Raw genomic sequence first — 18,043 nt, forward strand, 5'->3', positions numbered from 1 at the left:
TTTAATATTTTGTATTTTGTATTGCATTTCAATTCGGAGTTTTTTTGAAACACCGACTTAACAAGGGGACATTGTAGGACATTGAATCTTTCAACCGACTTGCGACGAAGCGTTGTCTGCCTGGGAATTAAGGAAACCAACGTCTCATAAAATGTAGCGAGAATGATATTGTAAAAACGATTAATTTCTTTATTTAAACGATTCTCTTTGTTTCTATTGAGTTGGTTTCCCGTTGGTGTCTAGATTTTTTTTAAGTTATAAAGCATCGAAGGATTTAGCCTTGATAAAGAGAGGTTGATGTATATTGGGGCACATTCTGATTCTAGGGCATATCCAACTACAACGCCAGAAAAGTAACAGAAAGTATGAAAAGGGGAGCTTTTTTAAAGGTTTATCATTTCTTTAAAAACTTTACATATTCATATTTTCATAGTCTTGTCACTTCGAATTCCTCCAAAATTTCACATATGAATTAAAAAACCTTTACCCTCCCGGGCCCTCTTAAGAGTTTCACAAAACTCATTATCTATTTGTTTATTTATTTACTTCCATCACAACTCCTCACATTATCAGCAAATACTAATGCGTTTTTCTTATTTTTCATGACAAAGTGATAACAATTAATACACTCCGGATTCAAATCAAATTTAACTCATTATTTTAAGGACTGAGAAAATTTAAGTTATCATTTCATTCCGATATCCTCATGTAAAGCAGAAAGCGGAAGTTTATATCCGATAGAGCAGGCACAGTTCACGGTTAATCCAAGCGTGTTGCAATAGTGCTGACGGGAAAGGACCTCTCAACCACGTGTCCCCAATAAAACCAGTTTTAACTTTCACCGCACACCATGTATGGTATGGTAGAAATTATACATCCTTTGTCAATGATGCTTCAAAAGGATTGATGACACCACCGTGATAACACCTAGAAGTGGCACTTCAGTTAAGTCTGGTTTGCGAGCTCGGCCAAAATTTCGTAATTTTCTTCTCCAAGTCGGATAAGCCCCGATGCCCGAACAGTTAGACGCGTACCGTTTGAAATCGTTTTTTTTTTAACGGCCCCCTTTATTGTGGCGAAACCCTTTTAACTTTAATATTTGAATTTAAAAAAAAAACTCTACCCCATCAGGACCTTGTGGAGAGTTTCACATCCAAGTAAGATTTAAACAATCTCATTTACTGAACCCTTCGATCTGGAATCTGACGCCAAAACATTACCTGATATATCACCAAGAGAGCAGAGTTTGTCAAGTTAACTCGATTGTATTAGCGAAGGAGGGATTGAACACATTGTCAAGGGGATTTTCATCCAGTGATGATTAGATAAGAGACGGCTGTCACTAGAGTAAGTATTATCTATCTTAATTTTGTTTAAAATTCATATTCTCTCAGAAAAATTTCAACGAAAGATTATTTTAGATCCTTTGCCCTTTTTTGTGTTATTCATCGCTGATTTTTTTTCTTTACGTTATTTTCCATGCACTCTTTTTTGTTTAGCATGAAATCATTTTTGTTCTATTCATGTTCTTTGTTTCTTGTGATTTTCAACTTTTTGTATGGACTCGTTGAATAACAGTGGATATGCCGGTATAATAAGGGGACCATTAACAATTAATTTTGTATCTTATTATGAACTATGAAGTTAATTTGAAATTTAAACATTATTCCTCCCTGGAGATGTGGAATTACCATTGTTTAACATCTAATTGTTCAGTCAAGTCGGTCCTTAAATCAAATATGTAAAAACTGATATATTGTATAATTCGAACAATAAAGAATACATATGAATGAGGGGCATCATCGACTCTCTTGCTTAAATGTCCCTGAGTTGGTCATATTGTTTTGTAAAAAATAAGCGAAATTTTTAAATGTCATAACTTTCTTATTTCACATCCAATTTGTATGGAATTGTCAGCAATATGCTTGTTTATTTTTTTTCTCTTTTGATTCAAATCAATATTCTTTAGGGGTGGATTTGACCTATAATATTCGCAACGGTTTACCAAAATCGTAACATTGAATTACAGTGTATTCTTAAGTAAGTTTCTTCATATTGGAAATATTTTCGCACGGCTGGTTCTACTTAACTTAAAAACTCTCCAAAAATCTGACGAGTACTAAAAATAAGGACAGATAATTGGGGGGGAATTTTGGAGAATGTGTCCCTTAATTAGACCATGTAGACCAATGGCTGCATGGGAACTAGACATGCTGTTCACTTTCAAGCAAAAGCGGAAATTTTCCAAATTGGATCTAATTCAAATCTGGCTTATTTTTTCTATCAAAACTCATATGGAAGTTCATGAATACAAAGGGTAGTAATAATTGGCCTCATTTTTTTTCTTACGCATCTCATATGAGAATCCGAACCATACAAGGAATTATATACAAGGGACTACATCTATTTTTTGTTTTACTTAATGTCAATTTAACATAACTCTATGGTTTGATTTGCAAAGTTTTCAATTGGATAATCTGAAGGTCATCGTTTTACATCATATTAGAAGAAAATGTTCAAACATGGGTTGCGGGAAGGGTTAAAAAAATGTCAAATTTGTGATGCCGGACGGCGGACACTAATGCGACGGACCAGAGTTTTTGTATCCACAAAACAAGCTCGAAGTTGCTTCTCAAATTCAATTGTCTTATTTGAGACTTCTATAATTTATGTAAGTAATGTTTTGCAGGTATTGAAATTTGTAAAAGAGTTTTTATCTGAAAGAACTATTAAAAATTAATCAGACACTTTTCCATGTCCTGTTTGTATAATGCAACTGACCGAATTTAGGGACGTCATGGTGTCCGTAATATATAGCATACAAACTTTCTGTATGTATTGTTACATGTATAAAGCCTCGGTTGTCAAGATAAATTCACAGTATAAACTTGACAAAAAGACTCACCCCTGCAACTGACAGCACCGAGTATTAGAAAAGACACGTAAAATGTAACGCGACTAACTATTGAATCGCCCCGATATACAACATAGCCGACGTCATTGTGGGACTCTTTCCTACCATAATACATATTATAGATATGGGTCCGCATGATGATGATGAGAGAGCAAATATATCCAATCACTTTCGAAGGTCACGAAATGCAATGGAATATTGGGGGAATAGATAATGTCTGTTTGCTAATGGAGGATATCTCCAATTCAACATATTCATTGAATTTGATGTCAATACCATTTCATACTGGCTAAACATTTTTACTTCATATTACTCGTGCGTTAACTAATACCTTAGCTTGTTTAATAACCCCCTGAAGTTGCGAATTAAACTATTACGGCATTACGGATCGTACTTCAGTTGGTGATACTACAAAAATATATTTTAATGACTTATCCGTACTATCTTATCACATCATAACTTTGATTTCGAACTATGAAATAATATGTTAATGAATAAAGTACAAAGAGGTTACGAATAATTACCAAAAATCTCGAAAATTGAACCCCATTTATCGGGTCAAAATTAAGCACTCTATTGAAGCTATAAAAAAGGTTAAAGAAAACTGCCGGTGACATATAAAAGATCACTTGGCTGTCTTACATCCGTTTACCGGATTCCGGATATCCATTCTGATATCAGCCTTATCTTCCATATGACTCTCAGATTGTTTAATTGTGACGTTATAGCTTTTCGCTTCTCTATCTGTGGTTGAATTCTGTCATAGATTTGATATTCTAATTCTAGGGGCTAGGAATAGGGGAATCCCTTGTATATCACATGAATTCAATTGCGAAAATTCTAAATCGAAAACAGCATTAATTTTTACTAATGTCAGAAAAAAAAATTCACATTCAAAATAAAGAAAAGTAAGAGTTGAGCATTCAAATGTTACATTACATTGTATTTCTCAAATTGTTATATTTTTATTCATCAAATCAAATAAAACTATTTGAATTTCTTAAGGAGATGAGAAGAGGAAGATCAAAGCTTTAATCGAATTACAATTCTTGCTCAATTTTAGGTCTACGTTTTACAAAAAGAACTGAGCGTGAGTAATAGTGATTGCACTTAGCTACATAACTAAAGCTTTTTTGTTGGACTGTTTTTGTTAGTTTTTACTATAGAATAACCCAGGAGCAGATCCAGAATTCGCCAGGAACGCCCCCCCCCCCCCATTTCATATAGAAGGCTAGAAAAATTGTACCACTCTCTCAGAAGCTTTTTCAGTTCAAGCTCCAGCGTTTTTGTTTCCCATGTATCAAATGAACTATTAAAGAATACAATATTAAAACATCACAAAAATGGTACATAAAAATTGAAGAAAAGTGGCTATAAATCTTTTATAGATACATGTACAAAATCATAAGTATGATTACACATGATGTAGAAAAAAATGACAAATGAAACAATAAAAAAAGCAGAGCTTGCAGAAAAGTTTTGGATAGAGATTCCAGTACCAAAAAATTGTCCTTTAATATCTGAAAAACGGTGTATCATTAAAAGTATTGTTCTACTTGTGATAACAATACTTCCATAAAAAATAAAGTGGAGTTCTCTTATCAAAAGCTATATCCCCATTCCCCCCCCCCCCCCCTAAATATGTTTTTGAGACTAAATAATATTGTATTGATCCTTTGAAGTTTTAGGAATTTCTGGATTTTTACTTTGTACTCAAATTATCTTCTTATTTCAGATTAGTTTTCTTTGTCGCAGACGTCAGGTCGTGAACCAACGATGCATTCTTTGTGCGTAAACCTCATCTTGGTTATTCTTTCGTCGATTTCTTCAGAAAATTACGGTAAATTCCATAATTCGTTGATATTGATAAAGGAAATAAGGCATATGACAAAAAGTCGACCGTTTCGGAAAAATATAACCTTTTCCCTTGAGGTTTCTCAAGTTCATTCCGTTAAATCTTTATACAAATATACTCAGCATCTATCACTGATTAATTCGAACTTCCATTCCCAGATGTTCATTGTTTGATCGACCTGAATCATTGCAAACTTCTACAATTTCTCTCGATGAAGTTAATAGGGCCCAGTTCTTCTTTTACTTCTTAAAATTTATTTTTAGTCGGTTTTCGTTGATAATATTTCTTATCATCATAGCATATATAATTCTAACTCTCTTATTTAGTGTTCTACCCTTCGATTTTTTCTCGACGAATTTCAGGCTTTCCACACGACACACTAACACCAAGTACAGTTGCTGACGTCATAGAAGTGTCAGCCAATCGGGATATATCTGAGGGTCTTGGTAGTACGTCAGCCACGCCCTCCTCTACCTCCACATCGAACCTCGTTGATGAAGATGATGTTACGTCCGGTGCAGGGTTTCTTGATACAGACGTCATCGATCACGCCTCTACGAACGATGTGGATGATGCCTCCGATGTCGGGAGGGCTGTCGCGGATCTATCCCAGGCCGCTGTTTTCCGTGACGACACACCTAGCAACAGCAATGATTCCACGTCTCAGGACGGTAAGTATTATGATTAGAGCAATAAATTTTATTTTGTAATATTCAAAGATTCATTCCGAAAATACTTTATTCATTCAATTTATCAGCACCATATTTTGTCTTCATTTGCAAGCTCCAATGATGTAAACATAATTTTTATGCCTATGAAGCACTTAATGGAATTAAGCACGAAGGAGAGAGAGAGGGGGGTGGGTGATAGAACATTCAAAGCATACCAACAACATTTTGATAACAAAATACATGCTTGATAGCCCAATATGATTTACTTTGATTGCTGTATCCGGCTCTACATATCACTTTTATGAAGCCTCTTTCAAATATTTTCACTGATTAATAAGTTTACAGACAATCAAAATTGTAAAATAGCCTTAAAAACGGACATACTGAAGCTTTTCGACATGCACTCATCGGAGTAAAATCACATGAATGATGAATGACTAAAACGCTAGACTGGGCAAAACAAAATATAATAGAACCGTAACCAGACAATGGACGCTAAATGGTGAGCCGTGATTGGCTGTCAAGCAAACAAGTTAGGCTTGGTACCAGCCGTATATTGAAGCGAAGCAACTAAAATGATCAAAATGCAAAAATTCCAGCAGTAGCTTACAGCAGTTCGCTGTGAACAGCCAATCAACGATAAGACAAACACACCTTGAAATCACACAATTCTTATACTGAACCATTGTTATGTGGTAAAGAGAATCAAACTCTTGTTTTCCTTAACGTTGGGATTATGTTGTTGATACACGAAATGATTAAGCTCCAATCATTTTTAATGTCAGTAAGTTAAATATGTTTTCCGTAAACTCTTATTTTAGGAGCCAGGCTTAATGTCTCTTTTATTTGCATCTATTTCACCTACAATATAAATATTCTTATATTATAATATCCAAATCCTATTAATGTAGGTTTCCCATGGTGGTCGCTTATGCTCATTCTCCTCGCTACGGTCGTCATCATCATCGCCATCGCACTCCCGTTTGTTCTCTATAACCGCCGTCTGAACAGACGACGCGCGGTCATCAGGAACAGCAAACGGGCATCGGAACTCATCGTCGATTCATGGATGGCAGCATCGCAATCATCCATCCCCGGTGGGTCCCCATCGACGTCATCTGACAGCGGTAACGAATTCGATGTCCAAGGAACTAGTAACCAAGATACCACGGAACGGCAGTCGGATTGGGGAATGAAGGTCATGGACGATGGCCCTAACCAAGAAAATTTTCTGGGAGCAGAGGGTGGATGCTGAATTTTCGTTTTAAATTATATATTTTTAATGAAGATACGGTACGCCAGCTCTAGAGGCCCTCTTACAATTTTACAAACCGATTATTAAGACAGACTTTCAGATAAAAAGACTGTGCAACGGTCTGTGTGATATTGCTAAATAATACTTCGGACTAATCATTCCATTGTCTATTTCTTCTGTGGGAAGAGGTATAGGTGTTTGTGTGAGACTAAAAAGGGCTAAATATCGCTCAAAACATGCGAAAGTTTCCTAGGGATAACGGTATTCTCTTTTAAGATGGAAGCTTTATTTTGCATTGTCGTGTTGCAATGATGAACAAGAGGTGCAATAAAATTGTTCTCTTTTTTTCTGATGGTCAAGATATTGCCAAGTTCTCATGAAATTAGTAGAATGCTGGGCAATTCGTCATATCAAATGCAGTAATTGCATGAGATAATGTCAAATCAGATGAAATTGTACTTGAAACAACATTTTTCCATGTATCAATACCCGGAAGGGCGTTACAGATAATGTTAAAGAACGCGTATATTCTACTTTTTTTCTTGATCAATATATAGACCACAAAGTGATAACGCCGACTCAGCTATCAAACAAGAAGTATTGAATAATTGAATTGTAATGACTGAATATATGAAAATATGGTAACTCAGATTTCTCTTTCATATCGCTGAATAATAGGGCCAATTATCACTTGCGCATGCGCTAAGTAGTCGGTCCTACGGAACGAATCAATTTCACATCCGTTCTCAAGCAATGGATCGTTCGTTTTAGATCTGTTTCATACAAAAGGCATATGCGATCGCAATATTATTATCCAGTTTAGACAAAGAAAGGGCAATTTTGTATATTATGTAAGTTGCATACTATCAAATCTAAAATAAGGTTTGATATGTATTGTAGTACATTATTACTGCATGTAATCTGTACTACGTCTATCTCACCTTACATAACATGGATAGGTTCAAAGAGTTATATAATTAATTGTAATTAATAAACGACACAAAAGTTTGCTATTTAATGGAAGAAAACTATTAAAAGGTATATTGTATTCGAAGAAGTATAGCCTGAATTTGATTAATATAACAATCAGTATAAGTTCACTTGTTGTTAACATTATGGTGTCCTATTAAGATCATTATTAAGATTAAGAGCGGTAGGAAGTAATTCCTCAAGAAGCTGTGTGCGCTATGAACGCCTAGCTTAGCCGGGTAATATAGGAGCGCCTTGAGCACCTAACAAGGTGGATATGTGCGCAATATAAATACCCTATATTATTATTATCATTGGCAGACAGTCTTTAAGTTTTACAAACTTCACTGATCTAGTTAAAGAGCTATGAAACATGACCCAGAAGACAAATGTTGTGAGTATTTTAAACGTTGATCCTGCAATGTTGGGCCTACGGAAACAGATAAGCATACATGTCTGCAGTTAACCATTTCATACCCTGATTTTCCCTTTTTTCTGAGGCTGTAAAAAAGAGAGAAGAGTTTCACACACCAGTTAGATACCGATGATCAAGTGTAATAACGAATAATCAAATTTAAATTTATAAACAAGTTAATTCAATAAACCCATGTCCCTTTCAGAGCAATCAGAGGCGGTTGATAGTCAATATCTTGACTGCCACTTTGCTCGGAGTGAGTCTACTTTTTTTGAAAAATTCAGAGCATTATTCATAACTTAAACCATAGAAGGTCGCTTTGTGAGATTTTTCATCCATTTAATTTTGATAAACCACCATCTTCCATATGCTCCTACACGAAATACGAAAATCGAGGAGGGTAGGGTGGGCACGCATACAAGTACCCCCCCCCCCCCACGCTGATTGCCGCCAATGATTTATGCGATTTGAATATGGGAAAATTGAAACATGAGATTGTCATACATTAGACACATTTGTTTTTTAATCTGCTCAAGATGTATGCGTTCTTATAACGTGTGATGGTGTGGTTTGATTGCCTGTGTATGTATATTACTTCGTTGGTCCTCCTTCAAAACACGTATGTCTGAAATGACCTGGGTATACCGAATACTGTATCTTAACTAAAAACAGGTTGTTCTTTTCCCCCTTTTTTATTTCAGCTGTGATATGCCGGGGGGTAGGCATTATCTGATTCATGTAGCGGACGTTGTGCACGTCACCCGTGACGTTAATTAGTCATTTATTACGAAATATTGTATTCTTAATTACCTTACTTGCGTTATAGTTATACGTAAACTGACTTTTGCAATATATTTTATAATGAAGCTCTGAACATTGTAATATTTCATGTAGTGTCTTCAACAAGTATCCATGAAATCAGTGTTATATACTAATTTAAGTAATATAAATGTTTAAGTAGCAACCTAATTGTAACTTTTGTTATTTCTCTATTAATGAGAGGTATTTTAGATGTTTTCCCTTGCGGTTAATGCTATCATGAATATATTCCCATTTTACATAATTGGAATGTTAATTTACTTGTTTCATTATTTCACATTTATAGGTGAAAATATATTGAAGCTTTGGGCAGGTTTATGTAACCGAAATTGGGGTAACAATATGAAACAGAATAAACCTCGCATTGGCCAGTCCCACTGAGAGAGTCTGGTTAAAGAGGAAATGAAATACATATTAGGGTAATGTTATGAAATAGATATATACCTATCAATGCAATAACATATTTATATATTTATAAAACTGTATTTATTTTTTTATATCCTTCACCTTCCACTGACAACCATCAGTTTCATATGATATAATAATTATTTGCAAATATTGTGTGATGTATCATGTACTATTATCATTTTGTGGTCATTCTGAATTTCCATGCACTGTATGATGGACAATAAAGAAAGTGAATCAACTGAATTGAATGAAATTAAAGTTGGGTGAATACATGCTATGTGTAGTTGTAAAAGAAGATCACAATATATTTGTTTTAGTAACTGATATTGATATCAAATTGCTTATTATAAGTGAGAAGAAAACTCTATTCTTCGAAGGTACAGAACTCTCCTATTGGCTTTGCTTTCTTGGTTTTCATACCGATATTTTTTTTTTTCAGTTATACTCGCCATTCTTCCTCTCTATCCTGTTTGAATGGTTTAGGTATTGTGTGGGGGGATTTGCGTGTGGGAGGTTGGGTGTGCACGTGTGTGGGGGGGGTGTGAGGGTGTGAACGTTGAAGAGGGAAGAGATCGAGAGTTATAAAATACAGTTTAAATACCGGACTTCTAAGATGAGAAGACTCACATACCTATCATTTTTTTTCCAGCAAGGTAAAGTTCAACTTTGGTCTACCATTACCTTGAAATAGAAAGGCCTTTCCAAGAAGGAAGTTTGCAAGTTTTTATGTCAAAGGCTCACAATAATCATAACGATTTTAGATTGGAAACTACGGAGTAGTTGGTTTCTTTGGTTTACCCAAAAATAGAAACTTTGCATTGGTTTTGGTTTTGATTTCCTCATGTGAGTGTTGTCGTGCTCAGTGTAAGCAAGGCAAGCGTCGCCGTTTGAAAGAAAGTCTTCTTTTCAAACATAAATACATGCAAATTGTGTGTATACTACATACACGTTTCGGTGGATATTTTCCAATTATTTTGTTTTAGAAAGTGTGGTTTTATGAATACGTGTCGGTAACATTGTAGAATTGCGAAAGCTAATTATTTTCCTTATGTATTTCTTAGTTTTTAGAATTTCGTATGTATTTCTCTGTTGTTTCAGCTTTTGTTTCTCATTGTTTTTTTTTCAATGGAAATTATACAGACCATTTTAACAACTAAATTAAACCCTAAATTCACCTTTTGTGAATTTCATCTCCCATAGACTTTGTACACATAGTATAAAATGAGCAATTTTCGGCATGACATTGCCTCGTAAAAAGTCACATGACGTCACGATGCTATACCCGTAAGTCGCGATTTGGTCTCAAAAGGTGCACGAGACTTAAACAAAATCACGGCCCTATCTTTTTGCGTTTCGGAAATATCGCGCGAAGTGTCGATAGGGGGGGGGGCATCATTCCCACTAGTCCTTTCAGGGTTAAAGTACTACGCAGACGATTGACATGGATAAATTGATTGCACTCTTCGTTCTCCTACTGGCGCTATCTAACACAGTGTCTCCATATTATAGTCAGGGCCGTAGCTAGAGGGGGGGGGGTATGGGGGGGTGTGACACCCCCCAACATTCGTGGCAGTCGGCAAAATCATATACCAGTTGGCAAAATGGAGGATAGGGGAGAAAAAGACAGAAAGAAAGAGAGAGAGAGGGGGAAAGAGAGAAAGAAAGAAAGAAAGAAAGAAAGAAAGAAAGAAAGAAAGAAAGAAAGAAAGAAAGAAAGAAAGAAAGAAAGAAAGAAAGAAAGAAAGAAAGAAAGAAAGAAAGAAAGAAAGAAAGAAAGAAAGAAAGAAAGAAAGAAAGAAAGAAAGAAAGAAAGAAAAGGAAAGAAAAATAGGGGTACTAACTTCGAAGAAGGTTACGACTTTTAGAGTAAAGACAACCAATTGGCAAATCCAAGTCCATGTAGCCAGGCTTAGAGCCCTACTAGTCAGCAAAATACTAAGTACAAAACAGATGGAGCTATAATAACACACAAAGTAAGCCCCCGGTCCTCCCCCAATATGAACAAGCTTGTTAGTTTGCAAATTATACCACAATTATTGACGATTTAACAAACACATTAGTTTTGTAAAATTAGAGGCAAGACTAGCTACATAAATATTGGGTGGGATGAATTTCCAAGGTTTAAGTTGAATAATCAAAGCCAAAGTATAGTTGGCAAATTATAAAGTGGGCCTATTAAAGTGGCAGAACACTATACGCTCTACCAGTCAGTAAAGTGATGTACAAGTACTGCCCCGTTTCAGATCTGAAAAGAACAGAACACATGACTTAAAAAAACTGGTAACTCTGCAGTTGGCAAATTCATGAAGACAAGTCTACAACTTGTAGACTTGTCTACAAGTTTGCAGTTGGCAAAAAACACAAAAATGTTCTAAGTTATTTTTACTAAACTTTTTTTTTAAGTTATGGTGTCAGAAGGTGCTTAGGGTGGGGATGGGGGCAGGTTGGGGTTGCATCATTCCTGGTGCTCGCATTGTCTGACTAATGAGATATATAGTCCTGTTGTATTTTAAGCCCATAAAGATTATGCACCAAACTATCTCCTTGCACTTCAAGTTATCATTGTTTTATGTAGTGACATATGCTTTTTCATGACTATATACTTAAAGTGATTGCCCCCTTTTAAGGCCTTAATAAAACATTTCTAGTCTGTGCTTACGTTCGCATTGGTGTGGACCGATATAGATACCGGGCTGGTGTTAAATCAACACCGGCGTTTTTGCAGTGCACGAATTCCTAAAGACAGTCCTTAAAATGTCCCTTTTTCTGATCTAATTATAACAAATTTCAGCTCGCGCTTCGTGCTCGCATCACTTAATTAGTGAAATAGTTAATTCCTACAAACAAGCCATAGAATGCCCCTCTTCAGGTCTGATTTTCAAAAATTGTCAGCTCGCGCTTCTCGCCCGCAATATTTCATTAGTGAAATACGTATCATGTTCATGATTACAATGACCACAAAAAGTGCTTCATGTGCCAGTGTAATTCTAACAAAATCAGCAAACGCTTGGCGCTCGCATTAGATGACTATGATGAGATACGTACGCACTTCATAAATTCCAAAAGATAGTCCTGAAAATGTCCCTTTTTAGGGTTAAGTTATACAAAAAATTTCAGCTCGCGCTTCGCGCTCGCATTGTTTGTTTTGTAAGACGGGTACGTATCATGATTACAAAACTTTGCTTATTATGCCCCTTTTTAGGACTGAATATCAAACATTTTCAGCTCGCGCTTCGCGCTCGCATTATTTGATCACTAAGATACATATCCTTTTAATAACACAGTCCTTAAAAGTCCCTATCAGGTCAGTATACCTGGCAATTGAGCGCGCTTCGCGCGCCCACTTAATGACTCTAAATTTTTGCTGGTGCCCCCCCCCCCAATGCCGTGACCCACGGTACGCCACTGTTAGCAGTAGCACTCTTGAAATTTTAGTTGAGACATCTTGCACAGAAGGTCAATTAAAAATTAACAAATCTTTGATTTTGATATTATTAATGCATAGGGTATATCATTATACTGCAAGTTAGCAACTACGGCACACTAGCCTTTCTATTTTGATCCAAAATGTTTATTTTTAAAGTGCAAATATCTTTGTATATCTTTGTATAATTTACCTTAAAGTATTCACCAAATGCCACTAATTCAATTCTAAAAATTCAAAATCTTTTAGCATGTGATTATTGTAGGGGGGGGGGCACATCCCCCATCAGACTCCCCCTGTGCTCACGTTGGCGCTGTCACGCCAAATTTAGTTGGCAAATTTAGCTGGTACACCCCCCCAACAAAATGCTTCTGGCTACGGCCCTGATTATAGTAGGTATAAGTAGTTCTTACGATGATTACAAGTTCGACAGTTTAAATGTTTAAATTTTTCGAGGGCCAGACATGACATAATATACTTCACTTTAAAAAAAAAAAAAAAAAAAAAAAAATGTTTACCTTTTTATGCAAAAAACCAACTTTTTTTCAACTGATTTTGACATAGTTCCTAATACACACACACACACACACACACATATATATATATATATATATATATATATACATATATATATATATATATATATATATATCTATATATATATATATATATATAAATGTGTAAAGTTATACATGTACAACAGCTTTGGCAACTCTTTTATTTAAATATTGTAAAGAAATGGATGAAGAGAACAATGGTAGGCGTAGCTTAAATCAAGGTTCCTCAGAGCTATCTACCCTATGAAAAAAAAAAAAAAATATATATATATATATATATATGTATATATATATATATATATATATATATATATATATATATATATATATACATATTTATTGTATCCCTGAGGAAGACGTATGTTTAACGTCGAAAATTCGGCATTCAAAATAAACTGTTGGAACTAAGTACAATGCATTACCACTTTGCCTAATATATATATATATATATATATATAGGACAAGTTGAAAGCGAGACAGCGAAGCGACCAAGCTTGTCATTTGGGCTTGGTCCCGTGGCTGTCTCGCTTTCAAGATTTTTTGGAGAAAGTTTACGCGCGTCATGCTCCGGCCCCGGCCCCCCTGGAAAAAATTATGCGTAAGGCCATGTTGATAATGAGATAAAAATAATGAAAATGAAAGTATACATAAATCAATGTGGCAGGCTCTTTAGAGCATGGCCGTATACAGAATTTCTTTCGGAGGAGGGGGGGGGGAGCAGACGCGTAAACGTTCTCAAGTTGAAAGCGACACAGCGAAGCGACCAAGCTTGTCATTTGGGCACTTTTTGGAGTTTTAAAAGTGAAATACGAAGGCTTTCGTGCACACTTTTGGTATATTTTGTGATAATTTTCAATAGAAAAATAAGTTTTTAAAAATTTAGGGGTCATCATGCCCCCGTATTGTCGTTGCGAGCATTTTGGGGCCAGGGTGAAATCGCCCCAAACGCCTCAAACAGACACTCCAAAATGTATTTGAAGTGCATTATTAGAACTGAAACTTATCTCTACACCAGGAAAAATTAACTTAACAAAAAAAGCAACAAGAAATATTTATAAAAAGTAGAAGGGCCTGTACAAGTACACTGATATTTCACTCTCTCAGCTCATATGCACTTGATCGACTTCCATCGAGGATTCGGGCTAAATTCCGCCCGCCACTTCCGGGGACCAACCAACGTAGTATTTCGATGAAGAGCACTCCGTCGATTCACCGGTTGTCCCTACGATACACGCGCGCCTATGGGGATTGTGAACTGTAGGAAAAATCGTATAAAATTACACTTTTTGATATTTCTACGAAGACGAAGTTATATAGAAAATGAAGAATATTACAATCAGACCATATCCCTAGAAAATTGCTTCAAGAAATGTCATTATGAAGAGGAAATTGACAAAAATTTGTGAAGAAAAATCACGAAAAAGGAAATCGCATCACGAATATTCATATCATGGGCGGTCCCACATTTGCATGTTATAGCGAGTTTTCCATTATTTAATAAATAATGGCATTATTTAATAAATAATGGTTATTTGTATATAAATAATGATTATTTGTATATAATGGCAAACTGTAAAAATTGTTTATAAATAATGATTATTTATAAATAATGGGATATTGAAACTAAATTATTATTTATAAATAATGAAGTAGATATTTCATTATTTAACAAATAATCTTTATTTATAAATAATGGAAAACTCGAACATTAAATAATGATTATTTATAAATAATGAGAATAATGGTGCACTCGAAAAAATTATTTATAAATAATGAAGTAGACGTTTTCATTATTTAACAAATAATCATTATTTATAAATAATGGAAAACTCAACAAATTATTTATAAATAAAGAAATGTGCACTGGCATTGATAACAAATAATTATTATTTATAAATAATAGAAAACTTATTTATAAATAACGGAAAAACGAATTGCAATTATTTATAAATAATGAAGTATGTAGTGTCATTATTTATAAATAATGAAGTATGTAGTGTCATTATTTATAAATAATATAAAAACAAATAATCATTATTTATAAATAATGAAAAACAAATAATCATTATTTATAAATAATGAAAAACAAATAATCATTATTTGTAAATAATGAAAAACAAATAATGATTATTTATAAATAATGAAAAACAAATAATCATTATTTATAAATAATGAAAAACAAATAATCATTATTTATAAATAATGAAAAACAAATAATCATTATTTACAAATAATGAAAAACAAATAATCATTATTTATAAATAATGGAATGTCGAACCCCCATGAAAATCATTGGCATTATGTAAATGCCGCTTAAATGGAATATCCGCCGTAATTTTGAATATTATGCACGTAAATATTTGTGTATAAATTTGTATTCAATTTAATAATTTTTGTACTGTGTTATTGATAATAATGACTTATTTAGAGACATTTCGAAGACATTGAAGGCTTCATATGTTTAAATCTAATTCATTGCAATTTTTTTCTATGCATTTAATGTATTGTTTAGAAACATTTCAAAGGCAATGGAGGTTAGGAAATATATATTTATTTCATTGAATTCTTTTTTTACTATATATTACTTGGCCGTGACTGTCATGGCATGCATGTAGCGGTACTAAATACTATTACTATGTTGTGAGATCTATTATTATCGAACGACGTTTCGATGGCACTTAAATTTGTATTTTGTCTTAACCTGTTTTCAAATAAAAGTAAATGTTTCGTCTAAAGATGTATGCAGAGCAACAAAAAAATAATACGGATTTAAGATGAAGTCTATGGTGCAACATGTACTTCGAAGGCATTAAAAACGATTTTGCAGTGAAGCCAACGAGTATATTACCACAAAATCTGCAACAATATTATAACCAACTGACCAATGTACATATTTCCCCAAGTCAGTCTGGGATTTTCTACAGCGATATTACAGAATACCTACTTATCTTCCAAATTACCAACATAGACTGTGAGTGCTCCTTTACCTAATACATAAATCATATTTAGCTTGTATTAACAACCTAAAAATGACTTATCTGGTATAATATAAATTAATAATTTATGCAATGCTACAATTTATTTCCATTTTGTTCTCTTTGCAGATAAGACGAACGTAATTGTTTCTTATTGTGATTTTGATACGCTTGGTAAAATACAAATTAATAATTTTATGAAGATTACTAATTTGTTTGTAGCAAATGATAAGACAACTGTTACATATTTTAGTAAAGAACATATAAAACATTTTGTTTCTTATGTTAACATATTTAGGAATGGAATTCCTTTGAGTATTCCGAAAACCACTAATATTCTTGGAATTACTTCTACATGTTCAAATGATTCATTTTCCAATAACTGCCACCGTTCTATTATTGGTAACAAGATCCTTAAAAAAATGTGTATTCTTTTGAAACTAAGTAGCTTTTGCCACATAACAAGTTATCTTAAATGTATTTATAATAGTCTTACCTTAACTTATCTTCAATATTGTAGTATTGTTTGGGCGATATACAAATAACGTAATTTTCATTAAATTTTTTTACTATGTATACTATCTCGATTTACAGGGAGCTACAAATGACAACTTTTTTTATAAACTTTTCAGTAGTTTCCATTTTTTCTATTATACATGCAATTTTCGTTCTTGTGCATATTGTATATTAATTTTAAGTTGAGAAAATGTATAAATTTAACTGAACTGAACTGAACTAAACTTAAATTGAATGAATGAAAGACTCATTGATTAGAATGGTTTATTTAAAAAATACACGGTAGCCAAATGGGTGAATTACGTACAGTTCACCGATAGCCTATACAGTGCGTATCAAAAAAAGTTTACACTTTGAAATAGCCCTGAGAATTAAAAAATATACAACATGTGGGTAATTTTTTTTCACATATAATCTTGGGTTTGTGTCTCATCTATCCAATGAAGGTAAAAGTTTTGACAGAATGTTACACTTGACTGAGCACTGTCCATTTTTGTAAAGCTCGCAGAAATCTGTTTCCGCAGAAATGCTCGTTTTCACGCTGTGTCAAGGGGAAAGGGCAAAATCAAACTTACCCTGCGGAACATTTCTCATACATTTCCCTTGTATTTTTAGTCAATTGAAATCAAATGGATACATTGAAAGCATTTTGTAACAATTTTGCCATCAAAATTGATATTTCAACAATTAGCACAACATTTACACTTTCTGAGCCAGCTAGATCCGTGGACATAACTAAATCTGAACAAAAGTTTACCTCGGCCATCTCCAGCATTTTTCACTATGTTTTTATCACTTTAAAGTGGGTTTAAATTTGATTTTGCATTTAATACTTGTTTCTCCACACTTTTTCCGAGCTTGACAATGATTAACAACATGAAAATCAAGCCTTAGCAATTTCATGTAAATCACAGTTCAGTGTAAGGCAAATATCGCCACGATGGCCTTGGTGTGTGGGGGAGTGGGGTGGGGCGCAATGCATTCTTCAAAGTTAAAAACGGTAAAAGATATCTTCAAATTAGTTTTACTAGCTAAATTCCACGTGTTCTTCATGATTAAGGTCTACTTTTTTCGCATAAGTATTTCAAAGTTCTGCGCAAATCATTTTTCACTAACTTTTCAAAAGTAAGTGTTGCTCACTCAAGCGGAAATATTTTTCGACAGTTGCATCGTCATTTGCTTGAATGGATCTGTACCAATGTTTCAATGTGGAAAAACCTTCAGGTTATTACAAATGTATAATTTTACAGATTTTTTTCAAAATG

The 18,043-nt window shown here is 34.1% G+C and overlaps 1 protein-coding gene across 1 annotated transcript; it reads left to right on the forward strand.

The window, feature by feature from the left end:
- Positions 1–761: 761 nt before the first annotated feature.
- LOC129280674 (uncharacterized) lies at positions 762–9,685 on the forward strand. Its single transcript, XM_054916694.2, has 4 exons — positions 762–1,347; positions 4,650–4,754; positions 5,132–5,440; positions 6,352–9,685. Exons 2-4 carry the CDS (start codon positions 4,691–4,693, stop codon positions 6,693–6,695), a joined length of 717 nt encoding a protein of 238 aa, XP_054772669.2. The 5' UTR covers positions 762–1,347; positions 4,650–4,690; the 3' UTR covers positions 6,696–9,685.
- The last annotated feature ends 8,358 nt before the right edge of the window (positions 9,686–18,043 follow it).

This window comes from Lytechinus pictus, chromosome 17, assembly GCF_037042905.1.
Source record: "Lytechinus pictus isolate F3 Inbred chromosome 17, Lp3.0, whole genome shotgun sequence".
NCBI lineage: Eukaryota > Metazoa > Echinodermata > Echinoidea > Temnopleuroida > Toxopneustidae > Lytechinus > Lytechinus pictus.

Coding starts and splice junctions, on each gene's coding strand:
- LOC129280674 (XM_054916694.2), top strand. CDS start 4,691: ATGCATTCTTTGTGCGTAAACCTCATCTTGGTTATTCTTTCGTCGATT. Junction 4,755..5,131: donor GATTTCTTCAGAAAATTACG/GTAAATTCCATA, acceptor GACGAATTTCAG/GCTTTCCACACGACACACTA. Junction 5,441..6,351: donor TGATTCCACGTCTCAGGACG/GTAAGTATTATG, acceptor CTATTAATGTAG/GTTTCCCATGGTGGTCGCTT.